Raw genomic sequence first — 24634 nt, 5'->3', positions numbered from 1 at the left:
TGATTTATTACACATAATACTGTGGCTATTTGTAATGTTCATTAAATTCATTCTTACCTCTGGGATACTCTGGATTCACATTTTCATATATTGGGAACAAGGGATTTTCTTGCTCACTTCGTAGCTTTCTTGCTCTTAAGACATCTCTCACACATTGATGTAAATATACATATTGGCACTACAATGAAGATGAAATACGTATTAAAAACAGACCTTTTCCTCTATAAAGCTTTTAACTATTAGCAGGTTCATCTCCAACATATATAAAACATAGTAAAAGATAAAGGTTTCCCTGTCAGCAATGTCTGAGCCTAGGGCACGGTGCTCATCTCCATTTCTTGGTTGAGGGAGCTAGCATTGTCTGAATACAATTTCCGTGGTCATGTGGTCAGCAGGGCTACATGCTAAAGGCACACGGAACACTGTTACCTTCCCACCGAAGTGCTACCTATTGTTCTACTTGCATTTGCATGTTTTTGAACTGCAGGAGCTGCGCCAAGTAATGGGAGCTCATCCTATCACATGGGCGCTTGAGTCTTGAAACCGGGCTGTTAGCTATCTAGCTGACAAGTTCAGCATGTTTAACTGCTGAGCCATTGCGCCCCCCCTTAGAACATAGTAAATTGGAGAAAATACAATCTTGCTGCTTGCTTCAGAAATGTAGAAGACCCTAGTGTTTTCTTATTCCACTTTGATAATAATACATTATTTTTCTAGTTCCAACACATTTAATGCTTAATTCTCAATGTAATTTAATCAATTAATCAAAACCTAAGTTATTACTATTCCCTCTCCATTAATATATTAATTAATAATACGTTACATTAATAGAAGATTCTATTCTAGGGTGACAAAACAGAATAGTTTCTTTTAGAATCCAACTAATAATATACCATCATATGAATAGGTTTTCTGCACTTTGTTCACATAAAAACAACAATCTGCCCTTCTCATTTATTTTCCAATCATGCATAACTTGCTAAGTATACTGATCTCATCTTTTAAATGTAAAAATGAGTTATGACAAGATTTCATAAGTAAATAAGCCCATTAAAGTGGAATTATGATCTCCCAGCTTCAAAGAAATAAGCTCATACCTATGCGCTTCTCACCTATTTGATATTCTACTTGGACACCTGTTTATCTGATGATTTTTTTGAAGACACGTTTTCAAAGCATTGTGAATGTCATCTTTGAAAATATTACCTCTTTTTTTCTAAGACCAACACCTCGAAACAGTAACCCTATTTCACCCAGTGGAAAAAGAATCCAGCCTATTTATCTGAAGGATTTCTAGAGGGTTTATAAATTATTATCATATAAATGGATAGTGAATTTGGCTTTATGCCAGAATTGGTGAAAATGGTTTTAGCATCTTTCTACCCATTATAAAGAACTTCATTTTGCATGAGATTGGTGCCATGCTCCTTAATAATTAATTAGGGAATTAGTTTCTTCTCAGAGTTGAAAAGTTACCATAAATAATTAAGCATTCATATCTGTAAAAATGAAGATATAGGCAATTGTAAATCATAGGTCTAAGTGAGGCTGGTGGCATAGAAGATGGAGAACATGAAGATTATTGCCATCGTTATATAAACTCTCATCTGATCGGTATCATGGCTGATTATAAAGTCCCAGGTTTTGTAGGTTTGAAATCCAGGCACTCACAATAATCTTTTCTAAGCTCATGGTGAAATAAATGGCAGAATTTTCCATTAGAGCCAGGATCAGATTTCTTTCTTCTACTCCTCAACTGTGTTGACCCCATATCACTGCCGGTTTTTTGTAACGCCATATGTTAAACCTCAGAATTGTAGGAAACTGTATGGCCATTTTTTGGCAATTACAACTTCAAAGTTATCAGCACAAAATTGTAAAAAGGAGTTGGGTTTCACATGCTGCTTGCCCTTTTCTTTATTGGCATTTGTTGATGCATAAAAACTGGTAGAGGGGCAGGATCCCAGAATCAGAGGGAATGGGGAAAGATATTTGACAAGGCAATATGCATTGCATCTGTCAGAGGAAAAAACAAGAAATTTGTAAGGCTAACAGGTGAAGGAAGCACAAGTAAAAAATGAGGGTAGAAGCGATGTAGATTTGAGGGAGAATGGAAAAGGTGAAGGTTGGAAAGTCCCATATTAGAGTATCTAGAATTGTGCATATTATATTGTAAGCTGTTCTTGATAGGTGCTAGTCCAGATGGATAGGATTTAAATGCGATAAATATATGCATTAATAAAAGTATGCTATTGATGGGGAATTGGGAAGCATTATGATTAGCTGTGAAGAGGCTGAGTGGACAAAAGCCTGGGAGCAGAGTTGATGGAGGAAGGGTAAAGAAAGCATGACAGAAGTCAGAAGCCTAAGATAACAGAAGAAGAGGAGTCATGAAATAAAAGAATGGAGAGAACAGGTCATAAAATTTAGGACAAGATAGTGAGATGATGGTAGGAAAGATGTGGAGACTTAGGGACCAAGGAGGAAAGGAGACATTGGTTTTCTTCTATAGATTTTCATGGAGGTCTTTAGCCATTTTGATAATACTATATTACCATTCTATATTTAAAGCTTACCTCTGTTTGAACCATGTGAACCCTGTGAAGCCTAAGATCATACACTGCCCCATAAATATCCACAGAATCCTTTGAGTCCAACTGTTGAAGAAGTCGATCAAGTGCAATGAATGTCCCTGTTCGACCAACACCGGCACTGAAAGAGAAAACAAGAACAATGCCACTCCAGATTATGTCTCCATGCCTTTTTTTGCCAAAGTCGTATGGATAATCAGTTCAAGTTAAACTGGGATTGATATTCCTTTTTATTTTTTCAATTTCAGGAATGAAATTTAATGATTTACGGTTTGCTGTCGCCCTTTGCAAAGAAGCAAAAACACTTTTTAAAATGAAGGTATCTGTGTATTTTTGAAAATACTGTTGTGCAGCTCATACCTGCAATGAACTACAGTTGGCCCAGCCTGAGGGGTCCGATTGATATAATCTCTTACAGTCCTCACAAACTGAATGAGCGACTGGGTGGTTTCTGGTACACCATGGTCTGGCCATACAGTGTAGTGAAATTGACGAATAACTCTAGAAGAATCGAGCTGCTCTTCCTATTAAGTCAATGAAATAAATATAATAATTAGCCTGGGAAAGAGACACTACAGAAGATATGAATAGTTTTGGAGAAAAGTTTTTCATAAAGTATAAGTACATAATGGGTGCTTTACTGGTATAAAATGAAAATGTTCAATTATTTATATGGCATAATAAAGTTGACATGTTGAGAATTAAGTGACAGGTTGATTTCTTGAAATATCTATGTTATCACTATGGTATAAGATATTGTAATATTTTTACAATTCACAAACATCAATTCACATCACTGAATTGTATATAAGAAATAGATTAAGAAGAACAATATTCAGTAAGTCTCCTTAGAAGGAAACCCAAATGGATTTACTGAAGATCCATTCTTAGATTAATGGATATAGCTGTCTGGCTGGTTAAGCAGGTTTAGACCAGATTATTTGGTTGAGTGGACACCTTTAGGAAACATTAGGGATATTAGTCAGAGTGGGAAGAAAAAAATGTGGAAAAATGGACCACTTCGTACCATATTGCTGTCATAAATCTATATGGACTACATATTGGGAGTTGAAAGTGTTACCTTAAATAGGCATGGAGCTGCACCTCTTTCACATTTAACAATAAAATGAAATAATGTATCTTCTTTGAAACATTTGATTAAATAGTTGGAAATACTTACACTGGAAATCTTAAACTCTCTTATTGTCCATTCTGGGAGAACTGATTCAGATAGCATCTGGACTATTAAATCACCATAATATAAAGAATCCTGGTCAAAGGGCCAATAATGATCACATTTTACCTAGAAATTTGAAAAAAGTTTGCCTTTAAAATTACAAAGCTGTATTTATCACTATACAGTTGAATAGCTGTGCCATCCTTCAAATGAATGCTCCACTTTGTGGGAGGTTAGAGCGAAACATCCTCTCAAAGCAATTGTATATACTTCTCATTTTTAATCAATGCAACCATGTTACTTTGCATTATTGTGCTTCAGAGACGGCTATGGTACTTCTAGGTTGAGTGGCTTCAGTAGATGTGGTAGGTTTGCCAACTGCTATTTACTCTGAGCTTCCCGAAACCTGTCAAGTTTTTTGGCAATCTTAATCAAATACTGTGTAACTGTGCCATACCTCATGTTAAAATCACTCCATTTGGAGTGATCACATCATGTATGTTGTGATATTTCAGGCTGGATTGTTTCGGTGCATGCTTCAGGCCATCATGGGGGTATTTGAGCAGTGCTAAGTGAGAAAGTTCAGAGCTTGATTGCAGAAATGGGGAAGAACCCTTCACACATAGGACTGAACTGAAGAAGTTTGAGGCAATGAAAATGGTTTTGCTAAAGTGAATTTTGGCACCGCTTCACTTCTATGAAGAGAATCACACCATCTCCTTGGTCAAATCTCTTAGTTGAAACAAAACAAGTTGCTTTGCAGAGATCAATGAATATATACTTGAATTTTATAGCAAATTATGCAGAGTTCCAGATACAGATGTTTATAGTCTCATTTTCCTAATCTAGAGAAGAATGTACAAGCACCAGGAGACTGTGAGTGATTTTGCTGGGTGACTTTGCATCAGTCCTCCTCTCTCAGCCAGTGGTGGGCTACAAAACGTTTAACAACTGGTTATCTGCCCTAATGGCTGGCTGTATGGGCATGGCCAACTCGATGTCACTTACGTTGAGGGGCGCTTCACCTCATCTGCTCTCTTGTGATTATGAGGATGCTGCAACAGTCATAAGTATGAAAAACAATCATGTCACTTTTTTCAGTGTCCTTGAACTTTGAATGGTCACTATATGTGTTGTAAATAAAGCATTACCTGTACAAAAATGCAAAAAACTTCTTTGCTTGCAAAAAGCTGCCCTAAGTACCAGTCATTAGATTAGAAATGGGGGAATACACACTGAAGATCAATGAATCACAGCCATCATGGAAAACTAAACCATTCTGTCTGAATACCTTATTTTTCCTCAGCAATATCTGCAACCCAGAGTTACAAATCAGGCAAAGCACATTGAGAATTAAAATAGTTAAAATACAAGGATAACTATCAGCAGCCAAGTTACTCTTGCTCATAAAATGAAACCCTTTTTGTAGAGAGGTCATTTAAGCTCTCTAGAAAGTGGGTGGGCATATTTGGACTACAAAATGCGGAGCTAAAGAGACAAATTAACAAATTAACACCTTGAGTGAGGGCTAATCCCATTCTGCCTTTGTTCAGACCTTGCTGCACAGAATTTTTGCCTTTGAGTATAGCTATCCGTCTCTTTCTCTCTTAAGTGCTGACATCTTCTGTGGGCTATTAAGGAAGGTGGGGGCTGCTTTCTGCCTCTAAGAAAACATGTTTCTCCATTTCTCATTCAGGGAAATATATTCTTCCTTTTTAATATTTTTCAAAATTTCATTCTTCTAGGAGAGGGGTGGGTGCTAACTTTCTACAATTGGTGCCATGTTACTATGTCATATTAACATGAGAGAAAACTAAAACAAATTGGAAGGAGGATCCACTTATTATCAGTGAGCAATCATGTGCCTTTCCCACTCCAAAACAATGCAAGAGATTCCTGTCCCAAAGGTGCTTTTTCAAAAGGCAACTGGACTTTCTAGAAACCAAGAAAGTTCAGTTGCCTCTTGAGAAAAGCTCCTTTGGGACAACCATGACCTGGATGGCTGAAGAATCCCCACATGACCACAGGACACTGCAATCATCATAAATATGAGTCAGTTGGCAAGCATCTGAAATTTAATCACATGACCATGAGGATGCTGTAATAATTGTAAGTGTGAGAAACAGTCATAAGTCTCTTTTTTCAGTGCCATTGTAACTTCAAACAGTCACTAAATGAACTCTTTTACTTTTTGTTTTTAAGGATTTATAAGAGGTAATGTGATAAACCAAGATCATTAATATATTAGTAACACTCAGCTCTATTTGTCCTTATTTGGGTCAGATGAAGTGGTGCCGATGTTGAACTCGGCCAAGAAATCATGCCTTGATCCTCGTCAGATGGAGATCTTATGATAGCTGGGTTCTGTATCTGTACAGCTTGTTCTAAATGAAAGGGTGAATGTCTAGCCTGGAAGTCTTTTAATCAGGTCTTGTCTTTTAATGTTTGGAAGCTTCTGGATCATTCTGTTCTTGTAATAACTTCGGTATGATGTTTACCTAATATAGTTCATGTTCATTAATTTTTTTATTACTGCCATATATGATTCATGTAGAATGGCTTTGACAATTACCAAGAAACTTCAGCTAGGATAAAATATGTTAGCCATAAGTAAAACTGATACAGCGAGAAGTTTCATTCTGCACTGGTCTTTTCTAAAACCAATAGGAGGTACTAGTGCTTATCTTTATCATTTTAAATAACTGAAATTTAAAAGACCTCCTTTGCTTATTTATGATTTAGCATTAGTCTGTTTTACATCTTCTCATAAAGATAAAACTGCACATTTTAATTGAATTAACTCTTTATGCCAACATGGAATTTGCCTGATATACCACCTAATATATGGATATACCATCTAATATCCATATGAAGGAAAAGCCATTTAAAAACTGAAGTAAATAAATGAAAAAATCTTCATGAAGCTTCATTTGTTGTCAATATTTTTGTGAGCAGGTAATAACTCTACACAATTATAGCTTAGATTCAGATTTGGCACTTCTATTTGTAAAGGCTAGAAGTGAGCACAATTAACTGTCCACAGCTGCCTGGTTTTTATTGTAGTTTCCAACACTCCAACACCAATACAACGGGGGGGGGGGAGTCAAAATGCAAACCATTTCTTTGTCCCATTCCATAGGTGGATGTTTCTGTGAGAAAATTCACTCATGCAATATATGTAATCCATCATGTATATGTAGAACTTTATGGATACAAGGATTCTGTGCATTCTGTGCACTAAATACTAGGAGCCCTATTTCCCTTCTTTTCTCATGGAGCATGGCTTCATCAGTTTTGTATGATGGTCTAAAAGCTTGTGAAAAGGCTATAAATAATGATCCAAAACCAAACAGCTAACTGGATTTCTTATGTGTGTCTTTCTTACATAAATTGTAAAGCTTCTACTACACTGTGATATGCAACAAGTTCTGTCGTGGATGCTATCATTGGCATTTTATCAGTGCTAGATGATATAATCTTTTTGTGAAGTAATTAACAAGTAAGAAAACCACTCACCCGGCCCTTCTCAACACACTGGGTTACCATGACAACATTATGAACATTCTGTTCCCATGCCATTTTCCAGAAATCATCCTTTGTGCCAGGCAAAGGTCCTTGAGTTGCAATGTATTCCCTACGGAAATTATTGCCCTGTTGATTCAAAGGCTATGATTAGTTCAGATAGTGCCATAGTAACCAGAGATAACTTTCCCTATTCTTGGTTTTAAAGCACAGTATTCATACTTCACATAAGAAGAGGGAATATCCAAGCAGTCATCAGGATGAAAAGAACTATCAAGATTACTTTGTCTCAAAGAAACAACTTCATTTTTTTACTAGTCAGGATCAATCATACAATAACACACAAAAACCAAAATCACAATAATGTCAAAGCTTGGCCAAAATTATGAACAAAGACAATTCTATTTCCAAGAGGAAAATGTTTCAGCTAGATTAAATTTCTCTTCTTCCAATTTCATGGATTCATAAAATGCTTCTATTCTGTATGGATAATTTTAAAGGTGGTACTTCTGATACATTTGGACTCTAATTCCTACTATCACTTCCAACACTTATCCAACACTCAGCTAATTATAGATTATAAAAGCTATATAAGAATACTCATATGATTATTTGTTGTCCTTTATTGCAAATAACATCATGGCATTTTTACAATTTTTGTTTACTTCAGAGCATCTATGTGTTTCCTGAATGAAATATATCTTCAAACAGTGGTGCTATCTGTAATAATCTGCTGTATCTACTTCTAAAGATTAAAAGTAGCTACATGTGAAAAAATATCATTTGTAGGTTCTAATGCTTCTTTAAAACATGAAGCCACTGGGTGAGATCATGTGACAGCACGGGATAAAATACCACCAATACGCAGATGATACTCAACTGTATCTTTCTGCCTCGTGCCAGCTCAGTTTAGGGGTGGACGTGATGTGCCGATGCCTGGAGGCTGTTAGGATCTGGATGGGGGTGAACAAACTTGTACTCAATCCCGATAAGACTGAGTGGCTTTGGATGCTGCCCCCGAAGGACAGCTTAAGACAGTCCATCCTTAACCCTGGGGGTGTGTGTGAAAATTTACACCCCTCAGAGAGGGCCTGCAATTTGGGGGTCCTCCTGGATTCGCAGCTGAAACTGGAACATCATCTATCGGCTGTGACCAGGGGGGCCTTTGCCCAGGTTCGTCTGGTGCACCAATTGCGGCCCTATTTGGATTGGGAGGCACTTCAAACGGTTACTCACGCCCTTGTCACCTCAAGGCTGGATTATTGCAATGCGCTCTACATGGGGCTACCCTTGAAAAGTGTTCGGAGACCACCATTCAGCTAGTCCAGAATGTGGCCGCGCGAGTGATATTGGGTGCACCGAGGTACACCCACATTACACCTGTCCTCCGTGAGCTGCACTGGCTACCAATTGGTCTCCGGACACAATTCAAGGTGTTGGTTATTACCTTTAAAGCCCTACATGGCTTAGGGCCAGAGTACCTTCGAGACCGCCTACTGCCACATACCTCCCAGCGGCCAGTAAGATCCCACAGATTGGGCCTCCTTCAGATGCCATCAGCCAGACAGTGTCGGCTGGCGGGCCCCCGGAGGAGAGCCTTCTCTGTGGCTGCTCCGACTCTTTGGAATCAACTACCCCCAGAGATCCGGACCATACCCACTCTTATGGCCTTCAGGAAAGCTGTAAAAACCTGGCTGTTCCAGCAGGCCTAGGGCTGTTGACCTCATTGTTGAGGTCCAGCCCCGATTAGAATGAATGCATGTGGTTTTGTGGTTTTTAAACTGTCTTTTTTTTTCCTCTTTTTTTTCTTCTTTTTTTGTAAGCCGCCCGGAGTCCTTCGGGATTGGGCGGCATATATATTTTGATAATAAATAAATAAATAAATAAATAAATGTTAGTATGTGGCTTTTAGTGCTAAAGGAATTTCAGTTTTATGGAAACTAGTTTGGCACAGTATTAAGAATTTGACTGATTAGAAGACATGGGCAGGAAGTATCTTTTTTTAAAGAGTTCATATAAAGGAAATATGGATCACTTACTGGGATGTAGCTTGCATTGATATAATCAGAACATGGGTCATCATCTACATTTGAAAGTTTCACTCTTGTTGTGTCATCTATAAGAAGGATTTATTATAATAAAACATGAACCATTATATACAGTTATTAATTTCCTTTAATTACATAAGCCACAGAAATAGAAATAAATATTTACTATTTACTATTCACCGCTTCATACTATTCATACTTACTATTTACTATACTATTTGCTCTTCATCTAGATACATTAAAAATGAGGTCTAGATTATATTAACTAGAAGTGAAATTATACCTTCCACCGGTGATATTAAATGATGTACATAATTTTTTAAAATATAAAAAGGAAAATATTATTTTCAATTATAACTGAATTGTAGTGCTAAGATGTCTCTTGTTCTTGCTGAAAAAAATACATAAATAGAAAAAAATACATGACTCACATTCAACCTTATAACTTACAGGGTAATATATTATTATATCGGTTTTTCCCTCGGTTCTCTGGCAAAAGTGCTATGTCACATGATTGGTTTCGACCCACATCCTTTAGATCCTATAGAAAACCAAAATAAAGGAGATGAAAATAGATTATATATATAAATTAAATAAATAAGTGATATGCATTAATATTAATATTAAAGAGCCAAGGTTGCGCAGTGGTTAAATGCAGCGCTGCAGGCTACTTCAGCTGACTGCAGTTCTGCAGTTCGGCTGTTCAAATCTCACTGGCTCAGGGTTGACTCAGCCTTCCATCCTTCTGAGCTGGGTAAAATGAGGACCCGGATTGTTGTTGGGGGCAATATGCTGACTCTGTAAACCGCTTAGAGAGGGCTGAAAGCCCTATGAAGCGATATATAAGTCTAACTGCTATTGCTATTGCTATTGCTATTCCCATTTTATAATACAACATTTACTACCAATGCTAAATGGAAATAAACATCCTTGTGAATATTTTTTCATTCTCCATGGTCCTTACCTCATATTCTTTAGATAGGAGGTAGTTTGAATCTGCCTGAAGTTTGGTAAAGTGCATTTCAAATTGATTTACTTTTATTAGGCTAAAACATTCAAAAAGAAGAAAAATATGTTAGCAAGGGAAGAAATAAACAATCAATGAAAAAAATTCTTATCTTAAGTGACTTAGTATTGGCTCTTACCTGGATGTTTTCCGGTTCCTTTAAGATGTTTGGGGAAGAAAAAAATTACAGGTCAGCTGGTGATTTAGTAAAGATACCATCCATATGGTAGGCAAAATGCAAAGTAATCAACATTACCCTTTTTGTCCCAAATTCAAATGAACTGATGGCCTATCCTTACGAATGCTTAGTTTTGCTGTTGCTCTTTCATGGCCAGTTCTGCAAAACAAGAATTTGATCAGGATTATATGTAATGCTTAGAAGAAACAATATTATTTTGTTTGACCAGGAAATGGACTTTCTTTCATAATATCTGTTGCAAGAACAATGAAAACAAATGGAACTTTCTAACATTACAACCTTCTGTTTCATTGTAGCCTTGTACATGATTCATCTCATCTTCACACCATGGAAGTTGGCTCTGACTTATACCACCAAATCATTAAGTGAATATCTATCCATATATCTTGATTTAAATACATGTAGCATTTGGGAATTATTGCACAATCATTGGGAAAGTAAAACTCCCTTTGACACAGGGAAGAATGTAATATAAAATAAATTTCAACTCACTTTATTTTTCGTCTGCAAACAAGCAATCCAGTGATAGCCATAACCATAATTATTAAGAATAAACCAGTGCTCATGCCTTCTACAACTCCAAATGAAGATTCTGAAATAATTATATGAGATAAAAAAGAGAAATAATGTATAGAGTCTATTCATAATCCTTTGTCTTATGATGTAATGAACAACAATCAGTCTACATGTATTTACATTCAACTTGCGAGCATGGAATTTGGGTCATAAGTTGTTACCATTGTTAAATGGGTCATTACTCAATTTTTCAAATATTCTTATGATGGCCATTAAGTGAATGGTTCAGTTAAAGCAAATCCTATGGTTGTTACGTGAGTCATATAGTGATTAACCAAATCAAGCATATCCAATGGGCAGAGTTGGGTTTTCCCCCCAAAAAATGGCAAAACAAAATTACAAATTGTGGCCATATGAACAAGGGGGGTTACAATCAGTTGTAAATGCAAACTGGTTGCTAAGTGGCTAAAATGCACTCATGTGACCATGGAAGTATGCGGATGCAGCTCTTGTAATTTTGAGGATGGGTTATAAATGATTTTTTGAAATCTGTTGTAACATTGAATGGTTGTGAAGCAAGACTACCTGTAAGGGTAACTTCATTTCACTTAATTCATATAATCTATTAAATACAAGTTTTTAAAGAACATTAAAAGAGCTGCAGTGGTTAGAATGTAGTACTGCAGGATACGTCTGCTGGCTGCAATTTGGCAGATCGAATCTCACAAAGCTCAAGGTTGACACAGCCTTCCATCCTTCCGAGGTGGGTAAAATGAGGATCCAGATTGTTGGGGGGGATTATGCTAACTGTGTAAATCACTTAGAGAGGGCTGTAAAAGCACCATGAAGCAGTATATACCTGTAAGTCTAAGTAGTATTGCTATTATTTGTTGAACAAACTAAAGAGGTTTTGTTTACCATTTTTCTAAGCTATAATAATTCACATACCTATATATAAATAACAAAACAACTATTTTAGCAGTTTCCCATTATACCCGTACATAAGTATTATTTACAAGGAGAACAATTAACAAAGCAATATTTTATTGTATTCTTTTGTTCTCAAATGTTCAATTAAATATACAAAATTATCATATTCTCATTATTCCAAATAGGCTTGCATTCACCATGTTATATAATGAGTAGGCAACAGTATTTTTTCTATCTTTTAGACTAAAAATTACAATTCTTAATTGGTAAGGCACATTCAGAGGCATTTTCCTTCAGCATTACTTCATGTGTTAGTTATGTTGATATTACAGTGACTTAGTTGGCCTTTCAGGTCTTTAAAAGCTCTACCTAATCACTCATATAATTTCAGTAATCTATATGCAAATTTTAGAAAAATTACCTAGGGATTTGGAGCTGGACACACACCAAACTATCTCTCTTTTTCCTCTAATGACAATAAAAAGGAAAATTTGAATTTATGGACTGAATATAGATTAAATTATTGAGATTTACTCTAAATGACAAATGCATCTCAGTTGGGAGCAGAATTGAATCTCAAATATATTCTATTCTGTAAAGGCTGTATATATTAAAACTATCCAAACTATCAACTCCACATCTTACAATGTTTGTAAACCATTGACACAAGTTCAATTGCTTCTTCTGGCAAACAGAATATCTCTAATGGTCACAAAGTGACTTTATGGAATGCTAAAAATGATTGAGGAAAGTCAATATCAAACTACTAATGCTTTGAAATAGCTAATCTCATCTCAAAATCCATCTTCTTTGGTCTCATTTTTCTCAACCAAATGAAGCTAGGAATTGGCCTATAATCAATTCAATTCAATTCAATTCAATTTATTAAATTTGTATGCCGCCCTTTCCCCCCGAAGGGGACTCAGGGCGGCTCACAACTCGAACCGGGGAGGGGAATACAGACAAAAGATTTAAAAACAACAACATAACAATATATAATTTAAAAACTCACAACAGTCATACCATTCGAGACGGGGGCAACAGCTCTTTAGCCCCAGGCCTGTCGGAACAACCAGGTTTTGAGGGCTTTGCGGAAGGCCTGGAGGGTGGTGAGGGTTCGAATCTCCATGGGGAGTTCGTTCCAGAGGGTCGGAGCAGCCACAGAGAAGGCTCTCCTCCGAGTAGTCACCAGTCGACACTGGCCGGCGGATGGAATTCGGAGGAGGCCTAATCTGTGGGATCTAATCGGTCTAGTGGAGGTAATTGGCAGCAGGCAGTCTCTCAAGTACCCAGGTCCAATACCATGAAGGGCTTTATAAGTAACGACTAGCGCCTTGAAGCGTATCCGGAGACCAATTGGCAGCCAGTGCAGCTCGCGGAGGATAGGTGTTACGTGGGTGAACCGAGGTACACCCACGATCGCTCGCGCGGCTGCATTCTGGACAAGCTGAAGTCTCCGAATACTCTTCAAGGGCTGCCCCATGTAGAGCACGTTGCAGTAGTCCAGTCTAGAGGTCACAAGGGCATGAGTGACTGTTGTGAGGGCCTCCCGGTTCAGGTAGGGACGCAACTGGTGCACCAGGCGAACCTGGGCAAATGCCCCCCTGGTCACAGCCGACAAGTGGTGTTCAAGAGTCAGCTGTGAGTCCAGGAGGACTCCCAAATTGCGAACCCTGTCTGAGGGGCGTACTGTTTGACCCCCCAGCCTGAGAGATGGAACACTTGGCCAATTAGTAGGAGGGAAGCACAGCAGCCACTCGGTCTTATCTGGATTGAGTACAAGCTTGTTAAGCCCCATCCAGTCCCTAACAGCCTCAAGGCACTGGCACATCACGTCAACCGCTTCATTGAGTTGGCACGGGGCGGACAGATACAGCTGCGTATCGTCCGCATACTGATGGTATTTTATCCCGTGCCGTCGAATGATCTCACCCAGCGGCTTCATGTAGATTTTAAACAGGAGGGGGGACAGGACCGAACCCTGCGGCACCCATAATTCAGGGGCCTAGGGGTCGATCTCTGCCCTCCGACTAACACTGACTGCGACCTGTCCAAGAGGTAAGAGGAGAACCACCGTAGGACAGTGCCTCCCACCCCCACCTCCCGCAGTCGTCGCAGAAGGATACCATGGTCGATGGTATCGAAGGCCGCTGAGAGGTCAAGGAGCACTAGGACGGAGGCATGACCTCCGTCCCTGGCTCTCCAGAGATCATCGATCAATGCGACCAAAGCAGTTTCCGTGCTGTAGCCAGGCCTAAATCCCGACTGGAAGGGATCTAGATAATCGGTTTCCTCCAAGGACTGCCAGAGTTGAAAGGCTACCACTTTCTCAACAACCTTCCCCACAAAGGGGAGGTTGGAGACTGGACGATAGTTGTTTAAGACGGCTGGATCCAAAGATGGCTTCTTCAGAAGGGGTCTCACCACCGCCGCCTTTAAAGCGGGGGGGAAGAACCCCTCCCGAAGGGAGGCGGTAACAACTGCCTGAATCCAGCCCTGTGTCACCTCCCTGCTGTTTGCAACCAGCCAGGAGGAGCACGGGTCCAGTACACATGTGGAGGCACTTACAGCTCCCATGGCCTTGTCCACGTCCTCAGGGGTAACAGCTTGGAAATCAATCCAGTGATGTCCTTCCAGATTCTCCCCTGGTGCCTCGGCTGGTTCTGCGCAATTGGAGTCCAGGTCCATCCAAAGCCGAGCAACTTTATCCGCGAGAAATTGGACGTAATCCTCAGCTCTGCCCTGCAAAGGATCGCTTGTATCCCTCCTGTTTAGGAGGGAACGGGTTATCCTGAACAGGGCGGCTGGGCGCGACTCAGCAGAAGCAATCAGAGAGGCAATGTGTCTTCTTTTAGTCGTCCTAATTGCCTGAAGATAGGCTCTGATGCTGGATGTTAAAAGCGCTCGGTCTGACTCGGACTTACTGGATCTCCATCGTTGCTCTAGGCATCTCTTTCGGCGCTTCATCTCCCGGAGTTCCTCAGTAAACCAAGGGGCCCTCCTGGATTCACTGCCTCGGATCAGCCGTAAAGGCGCAATCCGGTTAAGAGCCCCTGCCGCTGCTGAATTCCAAGCAGCAACCAGAGTCTCCGCCGGACTGCGGGCGAGGGTATCAGGAACAACCCCAAGTTCCGTCTGAAAGCCCGAAGGGTCCATAAGTCGCCTGGGGTGGAACCACCTAATCGGTTCCTCCTCCCTACAGTGGGGGTTTGGTCTCCGAAAGTCAAGCCTCAGTAGGTAGTGGTCTGACCATGACAGGGGTAAGGTCTCACTACCCCTCAAACCAAGATCACAACTCCACTGCTCCGAGAGGAATACGAGGTCGAGCATGTGACCCGCCGAGTGAGTCGGGCCCCGAATTACTTGGGTCAAGCCCATGGCTGTCATGGAAGCCATGAACTCCTGCGCTCCATCAGAGTGTTCACCGAGCGAAGGCAAATCATCCTTCAAGGAATCAAAAGTGGCCCTTAAAGAGGGTCTAACCACTACCTCCTCTAGACAATAATAAGTATATATTATAGTAATAAGAATACTAAATTAATTATATCATTTTCATTTATAGCCAGAAATTGAAAGATAGTAAGGAAACCAACCTGACTCAGTCACAATTGGCAAAGAAAAATATGTATCTGTGAACAAGGGTTTCTGGACTTCCTTAAGATCTTCTCTAAAAAGTTGGGTAAAAGCCCGGATGCTGATTCTGGAAGGAAAAACAAAAAGTTTTAGAATTGAAACTCCCAAGTAGTTATTCTTTACAATCACAGCACAAATTGACAGAGATACAGATGTCATTATAGAAACTATGGCTGTATTAGAATAGAAGAAGGAAAGTTGTTGGTGTTGGGCCACAGCTCCTGTTTAGCATACCAATTACTAGAAGTTGTAGTTAAACAACATTTGGAAGCCCACAGTTTTCCTACCCTAGCACTGTACTGAAAATCACAGGAGTTTAAGAGTCTGCCTGTCCATCCATCCATCCACCCACCCGCCCGCCCGCCCGCCCGCTCGCCCGCCCGCCCGCCCACCCACCCACCCACCCACCCACCCACCCACCCACCCACCCACCCATCCATCCATCCATCCATCCATCCATCCATCCATCCATCTATCTATCTATCTATCTATCTATCTATCTATCTATCTATCTATCTATCTATCATCTATCATCTATCTATCATCTATCTATCCCTAACTCATTTTCATACCTAACTTTTATGGAAATGGATATGGATACGGAACTCAACCCATCTGTCTTTCTGTCTTTGCTTCAAGTTTTGTATCAAGTGGTTTGCTTATTGTAGTGTCCAAAATAGGCATTTGTGCATTTATAAAGCAGACTATGGGTTGTTTTGAATTTTAGTTAGTACACTTTTTTTTTAAAAGATTCATAATTAGAATTTTCTGCTGTTTCTTTGTACAGTTTCAAGAATATTCCCTGTTTATTTTGCAGGATAAACAGACATGGAAGGTCAAAAAACCTTTTGAATGTCTTTATATAACCGAAACATCTATTCTGTTATATAAAGGTCTGTAGAATAGAAATATATTCATCAATTTACAATTATGAGAGTAAGTAACATATAACAAAATAGCATCCAATTAAATATTTTATTCAGCAGTTTTCTTATTTTGTATCATTATTTTCACTAATACTTGTAGCTGGCTCTACAACACATACACACACATGCATACATATATGCACATACATACATACACACATGTGCACAGAGAGAGGGGGGGATGAGAGAACAATTCTTTCTGCCTTCTGTTTCTAAAACACTTAATATGGATTAATATTATATTGGCAAAGGAACTGGCACACCTGTCCCAATTTCTTGTTTGTTGGCACAGCAAGAGTATATCAGATTTTGCAAAGCATCATAATGTTAAGTAAAGATAAAGGTTCCCCTCGCACATATGTGCTAGTCATTCCCGACTCTAGGGGATGGTGCTCATCTTTGTTTCAAAGCTGAAGACCCACGCTGTCCGAAGACGTCTTTGTTGTCATGTGGCTGGCATGACTAAACACTGAAGGCACACGGAATGCTGTTACCTTCCCACCAAAGGTGGTTCCTATTTTTCTACTGGCATTTTTACATACTTTCGAACTGCTAGGTTGGCAGAAGCTGGGACAAGTAACGGGAACTCACTCCCTTACATGGCACTAGGGATTTGAACTGCCAAACTGCTGACCTTTCTGATCTACAAGCTCAGTGTCTTAGCCACAGCCACCCTTAAGTAGACCCTTTAAGTAGACCCTAGTTAATAGCCTTTTATTTGATACCCATACTCAGTCAGGAGTTAGGACATAAAACATCATTGTGTTTTTTAATAACACATGCCTACATCTCACTAATCATGACCAACACTACTTAATACACAATGCCTTTATGCAACTGATATACTTGCCTGAGTATTTAAGAGAGAAAAAAACCCCTACAGAAAAGGAGTTTAGTCTGATAAAAACACTAACCATTTCTATTTTCTAGTTATAAATTATATAACTAGAATTCTAAGAGTGGCTTCATATTGATCAAGATTGATTATCTCTAAGGCCAAGTGCAAAATATTATCACAGAAGGCTTGCATATACACATTTAATTAAGCACTCATTTTTTTAAAAAGTACACTGCTCCTGTGCAGAACTAAGTCTGAACTCCTGAAGACCTTTTATACATAAATCTATTCTCAATTCCTAAAAGGTTTCCTTAACTTCACTGAACATATGGGGAATTACTGATGAATTAACATGACATTTAGTTATTCTGAACACTGTTGATGGTGTTTAGTTACCTTCTTAGTTCACACTATTTCTTTGTTTAAAAACTGCAAAATTCTCAAACGTGATATAACATTGATTTAGCATTATCCATGTGACACACCAAAAAAAGCTATTAGAAAAATAATATCATGTGGTGCAAGAGATTCTGTTTATTTACAGGGATGAAAATATGTCTAGAAAGCATAATGCAAATAAAACAACACTGTATTTTGTGATTCTCACCTATAGGCAGTCCTGGGCTTTAATGGTCCATCACAATATTTCTGCTGATTTGCATCACATTTTCCTCCCAGATTTTCCATTTCTGCTCCAAGCTTAATATCAAAACTCCTTGAAATGCTCTCTGGGCTTTCTGAACATTTACTTGCAAAGTAATCTGTTTGATAGATCTGGATGGAATTGTTGAGTTTATATTCCAAGTAAGAGGGTAAAGGGTGAAGCCCTTCTGGCTTCGTTCTTTCATTGCCTAGAAGAGGATGGTGGTTGGGAGAGACAGAAAGAAAAAGGCTAAATATTATGTAATATGACTTCTAAATAATAATTCTGAGATTTGGTTTGGAATTTAAATAGTAGCTTAGATTGTAGTCACTCATGAAGTCATAATAATATTTTACCAATCAATGGTAGAAGTCCACATATTAATGCAGGCTATTTTCTATGAAAACATACCATCAGTCTCTCTCACAACCACTGTAAAGTACTTCACAGCTCCATTGGTATCACTGAACCAGCTGCAATTGAAGGTGAAGTGGATAGTGGATTTGGTAATAATTGCATCCTTTTTATTCACTTGAATATATGCAGCTGGTTGAGGAGGGCCTAAATGGGAGTGAGAATGCTGTTACAAATGCCATCCATTGTCTTGTGCCAAAATTACAAATGGAAATTAACCAAAAGAATATTGTAAGTTTCCATTTTATAAACAAATATGTTTAGCCTCATTCATTTGTTTTTACATTAAGCCACACGAATTTGCATCTATATACTGTATATATGTATGTCTTGAATGTCATTTTTCATACAAAATAACTATTGCTAAATACATTTTATCCTAAAGAGAAGTATCTATGAAACATTTATGTTTAGAAATGCTTTTCGTTATAATGAAATTTATTTAGCAAAATATACTTTGACACATATTTCAAGCTGAGAACTTCATTGCAAATTGGAGGAAGTATAGCTAGAATAATTGCAATCCAGTTTGCATATTAGCTGAAGGGGTGTAGAACCAGCACACTTTAAAATAAGAACCAAATGAAATATTTAATATTTCAGCTCAAATACAGATTTTACATACAGAGAGTCAGTTATCTGTGACAGTATCTTCCATCCCTCAAGTTCCCCCCCCACAACAAATATAATGTCATTTACTTGGCCGCTATGATATTTGCTCTGTTAATTCCAAAAGCATCTCAGATCAGTTGTTTTAAAAAGTAACAATAAGAAATACATCCATTTACTTTAAAAATTAGAAAAAACCACCGCAAAAATGCATCTAGGACAGCAAAGCAATAGATTTTGACATTCATTTTAAGTCATTTATCACATATTGAAGGCCTTCCTGCCACACCCCTGCTATACTTTCTCCTTCATTAAGCTTTGTGTGTGCATTCAGAAGTGACTTACGATCTATCATAGTGATGCTATTGCCTGTTACCATCTCACTGGTCATGTCAGCTGATTGCACTTTGATAGACACTGAGTATTTTGTGTGGGGAACAAGGGACATGATGTTGTATACAGATCTTTCTTTCTCTATGATCCTAGAGAATTCTATCTCCTCTGTGTCCATTTTCTTGCACTCAATGCTATATCCATCAAAGTCAGAGTCAGGAGGGATCCAGGAGCATGCAATGGCAGTCGAGTTCTGTGGCCGACAATGTAAATTTTGTATTTTCTCCGGCCCTTTGAAAAGAAGAAGACACAAAATCAAGATTATGCATTTATATTTGTACTTACATCATGTACTGGTTTTATCAAAGAGATTTATTGATTTAGTGTATCACACTATCAAAGAAAATGATGTTGCCACAATTTTAACATTGGAGGAATAGCAAATTCTAGATTATTAATTCATTATTGCTAAGTTTCCAACTTAATCATAATTTAAATAATTTGTTTAAATTGCAGTAAATTATTTATGATAACCTTAAATGTTAGAGGTTTACAGGAAATGTACAATAAACATCCTAAGACTTAGTTTGCGCTGAGTTGAGATTTACAATACCCTCATATGCCATATTGGTTTATTTTAAAACTTCACTCCAAAGAGTCTTGGTGATTTAACACATTGATGGATGCCTTCTGTGGGAGTTGGGAACCTGAGTTCTGATGAGTTACTGCTACTAAGAGAAGGGGAAGTTTCCCACTGGTGGGAACTCCCACCTTGCCCAGTTCCCAGGATTGTATTTTTCAGACGCTTCCCTCTTTGCCACTAAAAACAAATACAGCAAGGGGAGAACAAGAACAGGAGCTGGATGCTATCTTCCTTTGGCCAGCTGGAAAAATGATCACTGGAAAATTGAGGCAGGGGGAAGGGGGAGGGTACACCTACCGAGCATTACAAAATTGCTGCAAAGGATATGAGGAAATGGGACTAGCCAGAAGAGAAATGAAAGATTCACAAGAAAGGACAAGGTCTTGGGAAAGATGGCAAGTGAACTGGTATCACAGGTAATTTATTCATTAGTTCTTCTAGCTGAGGGTAATGATGCAAGAAGAAAAGTTAAAATCCAAGAAATCAGCAACATGGTGATGGCATTACCAAAAGGTTTTGAATCTGCAACAATGGTTTATGCTGATTTTTGATATAATCATTGAATCTATCAAGCTTTCTTATCAGTGTCCTGATTCAATTAAAAAAGATCTTGCTAGTTCTTACTTGTCCTCACAGTTCCAAGGAGGGGTTTACTATAAGTCTTCCGAACTGGACCACTAACTGTCTTGATACTGAAGTGATAGAGCCTCCCTGGGTGGAGGCCATTCAAGATGCGGTCTTTTGATTTGCTGCTAATGTAAGGATTGAAGACTGTGAGGGCATCTTTTGGGGTCCACTGCAACTCAAAATCATCATAGTCTGTCCAATCAGGAGGGCCCAGCCATGCAATGGATAAAGAGGTGTTGGTCACATCAGCAAATGACATAGTACTGGGAGGGATTGGCACTTAAGATAGAAAAACAGAAAAACACAATCATATTTCACTTGAGTAGGTAGTACACTTAAAGACCATAATTCTCGAATAGGGGTCTCCAAACTTGGCTACTTTAAGACTTGTGGACTTCAACTCCCAGAAGTCTTCTCATGCTTAGGAATTCTGGGAATTGAAGTCCTCAAATCTTAAAGTAACCAAGTTTAGAAACCCCTGTTCTAGAAATTTGAATGAAAGAAACCCATTTATAGAATTCTATTTAGGAAATAACAAATCACAAAGTTTTAATTAAAATGAATCAGAGAAAACAAGCAGCAAATCCATTTCTCAATTCTTTTTAGTTCCTTAATAATGTTGTAAATTATGTAACTGGAAATGGAGGAGGCAATGAGAATGGAACAGCCACCAACATGCAAAGTTGTCCAATTTTGTCTGGACTTTTTTTCTATCTGCAGCCTCTAACCAAATTCAGACCATGTTTAACATGGTCTTTCTTTTCTTCCTGCCACACCAAATTTGACATGATTCTTTAGAGTTGTTATCAGGGAGTCACCTACTGAAAAATAGGCTGATAGTATCCTGAATCTCTTTACTTCCAACAGTTATTGAGGTATAGTTTGATTCAAAGTTGAAACATGTAATCAGATTTTATCTATTTCACTTTCAATTTTAAATATTAGTATTTTGCTTTTTAATTTCACAATATTGGATTCTCAGCATGCTGATTTCCTTTTACTTTTTAATGGAATTGCAGATTACACCCATCTCTGATGATCTGAACTGGTGAAATGAATTATATACATTTTATTAGAGCTATCTTTCAGTTCCTGATGCATTTGAACCAGACATGGATCACTGTGAAAACATCAATGAAACTTATATTATTTTGTTTTACAATCATATATGGTTGTTCAAAGCTGTACCTATGATCTGGCAATCCATATATTAATTACTTGGAGGAAAGCTCCACTGAATGCAATAAAACATTCTTCTGAGAAAAAAGATGGTTAGATTTAGATTATAAAGCACTTATAAAAATATTTTCATGGTGCAGACATTAAGAGACAAAGACTACATGCCGAATTTGATTATATGTCTCCAATAACATAAAAGAAAGACAGGATTGTTATTTACCTGTTCGTCCCTCTGTATTAGCTGAATTAAAAAGCTCACCGCTATAGGTAACCACGACAAGAGTATATTTTCTACCAGGAACTAAACCCTGGAAATGCCATTCTGTCAGATCTTTTCCACGTTGTGCTTCCTTCTGTGTACCATTTGTGTTATAAAGATGTAATTCATAATAATCAACATCTCCTGGTGCTGGGTTCCAAGTAAACCATAGGCCGTTAGTCATATTCCTATTGCATCCTTTGAGATTGCTAACTGGAGCTGGGTCTAAACAGAAGACAATAGAGAATGCTCAACATTTATACCAGCCACTAATTTGTACTTCTGCATATCAAATAAATAAAAGTAACCTGGTTCTAAATGTTAATAAAACAAAGGAGATCATTGTAGATTTTAGAAAGAGCCAGCATAGTCATACTCCACTCAGTATCAAGGATTCAGCTGTAGAGGTGGTCAACAGTATTAAGTATCTGGGGGTGCAGATAACTAACAGTCTGAACTGGTTTCTCTACACATCATCCTTAGTGAAGCATGCAAACCAGCATCTGCATTTCCTGCATTGGATGAGAAGAGCACATTTTTCTCCTCCTATCCTGGCCAGTTTTTACAAAAGCATAATTGAGACAATTATGTGACAATCCAGTAGGATAGTAAGATTCTACTTGGTGTTAAATTTTGAGCCTCTTTAAGGAAGCCAATCACAAGTAATAATTCTAAGGACTTTGGGAATTCAAAAGATGTTTATATTTAGACTTAGACTTAAAATAATTTTATTGTCATTTTGAATGTATACTAATCGGCATACATTAAAATGAAATTTTGTTGCATATGCATATGCATCTTTTAACAAACTGCATCACTGTCTGGTTTGGTGGCAACAGTGCCTCAGATAAAAGGGCCATTCAGAGAGTGGTAAGGATAGCCAAGAAGCTTATAGGACGCTCACTTCCAGTTATTCAGGATACTGCTTATAAGCACTATATGCTTAGAGCTTGAAGCATTGTTAGAGATCCCACATACTCACTTTACAGTCTGTTTCTGTTGCTCCATTCTGGAAGAAGGTTTCGAAGTATTTCTGGCAGGACTACCAGATTTTGTAATAGTTTTGTTCCCTATGCCATCCGTCTATTACATTCACAAGATTTGTTTTACTTGTCAAGTACATGTACATATCTGGAGTAGACTGTGTTGTTTCTCTGTGTCATATAATATATGTGGTATATGCATAATTTTGTATTTATTTTTATTTTTTGGTTATGTTTATATAGTATATATTGGAGGTGGTGACCCTTTGAAAGCTGTATGCTGTATGCATATGCAACAAAGTTTCATTTTAATGTATGCCGATTAGTATACATTCAAAATGACAATAAAGTTATTTTAAGTCTAAATCTAAATATAAACATCTTTTGAATTCCCAAAGTCCTTAGAATTACTACTTGTGATTGGCTTCCTTAAAGAGGCTCAAAATTTAACACCAAGTAGAATCTTACTATCCTACTGGATTGTCACATGGATTTGTGACATAGGAAGGCATTTTAATGTAAGATTGGGGACTTTTGCTCATTTTGATGATCTGATGATGAAAAAGTCTTCATAAATTTTGTTTCTGTTTTAATTAATTTTGGATTATAGATTTCAGTTGTGTTTTATAGACCATACTTGTTTAAATTAACCACAGTTAAATTAATTATGACATGATAAAGAAAACTTTGATTAATCAAAAGTAAAGTGTAAAGTTTCCAAACAAGTTCTAGATGGGCAATCAAAAGAAACATGAGAAAGGTTATCGTGAGATATAAACGAGAAATGTGGGAGCCTAAGTAAGGCCTGGTTTGTTTATACCTCATTAAACCATAGTTTAACTATGATATTTGAACTTTCCCATTCTCTATAAAGTTGTAAAGCAGGCAGGAAGGACTACAGAAACTGTGATATTGTTTATTAGTAGGTCTATAAATAATAGCTTTTCACAGTTCAACTAACCCACTGATGCTTTCAGAGTCCATTTTCCTGTAGGTGGATTAGCTCATGAAAGGTTTACCTGTTCTTGCAAAAATGAACGCTTCTTTAGTAAGCTTGCCACTGTGAGTAACAATCACAATTTTGTACAGTCTGCCTTGCACCAAATTCTGGAAGGAATACTTTTGGAGATTCTGGTTTCCTGAATTCCTGTCCTGAAGAGATGTGTCTGGATTATACAAAAAAATATCGTATTTATCAAATTCTCCCAGAGAAGTAGTCCAGTTGAATGACAAGCGTCCAGTGGTACGTTCTGTAACTTTCAGATTTGTGACAGCTGCAGGAGCTGAAATGAGAAAAGAGAGTGACCTCTGAATTGAAAAGCCTGTATCGACACCTTAAATATCCATGTGTTGCTTTTTATAAAGTTAACTGGAAATAAATGCCATTATAATCTGATCAATTCCTGGCTATTACAAACTAAAAAATGTAATCATAAAAGTTGCACAATCATGCATAAACTAGAAAATAGTCCCCAGATACATTTATTTATATCTTATTCATCATAGTAATTCTTCAGCCATAATCAAGGAGGTTTGTAAAACCTAAAAAGAACAGTTG

At 38.0% G+C, this 24634-nt stretch overlaps 1 protein-coding gene across 3 annotated transcripts in view; it reads right to left on the bottom strand.

The window, feature by feature from the left end:
* The window catches only part of PTPRB (protein tyrosine phosphatase receptor type B), a 76973-nt gene that overhangs the window by 1604 nt on the left and 50735 nt on the right, over positions 1-24634 (bottom strand). For all 3 annotated transcript variants that reach the window (XM_087723440.1, XM_087723441.1, XM_087723442.1), the window contains 18 exons: positions 24096-24359; positions 22055-22318; positions 20653-20934; positions 19398-19676; positions 18441-18590; positions 17994-18237; positions 15583-15689; positions 11036-11135; positions 10601-10681; positions 10484-10501; positions 10303-10384; positions 9789-9879; positions 9330-9406; positions 7285-7419; positions 3772-3894; positions 2952-3115; positions 2577-2712; positions 58-178 (listed from right to left, as the gene is read on the bottom strand). In XM_087723440.1, the coding sequence (XP_087579566.1) occupies positions 58-178; positions 2577-2712; positions 2952-3115; positions 3772-3894; positions 7285-7419; positions 9330-9406; positions 9789-9879; positions 10303-10384; positions 10484-10501; positions 10601-10681; positions 11036-11135; positions 15583-15689; positions 17994-18237; positions 18441-18590; positions 19398-19676; positions 20653-20934; positions 22055-22318; positions 24096-24359 (2718 nt within the window). The remainder of the gene's footprint in view (positions 1-57; positions 179-2576; positions 2713-2951; positions 3116-3771; positions 3895-7284; positions 7420-9329; positions 9407-9788; positions 9880-10302; positions 10385-10483; positions 10502-10600; positions 10682-11035; positions 11136-15582; positions 15690-17993; positions 18238-18440; positions 18591-19397; positions 19677-20652; positions 20935-22054; positions 22319-24095; positions 24360-24634) is intronic.

This window comes from Thamnophis sirtalis, unplaced genomic scaffold (assembly GCF_051295495.1).
Source record: "Thamnophis sirtalis isolate CommonGarterSnake01/CBP01778 unplaced genomic scaffold, rThaSir2_p1.2 scaffold_9, whole genome shotgun sequence".
NCBI classification, from domain to species: domain Eukaryota; kingdom Metazoa; phylum Chordata; class Lepidosauria; order Squamata; family Natricidae; genus Thamnophis; species Thamnophis sirtalis.
The sequence above is the reverse complement of the archived record's forward strand: the minus strand, read 5'-3'. Positions and strand labels throughout refer to the sequence as shown.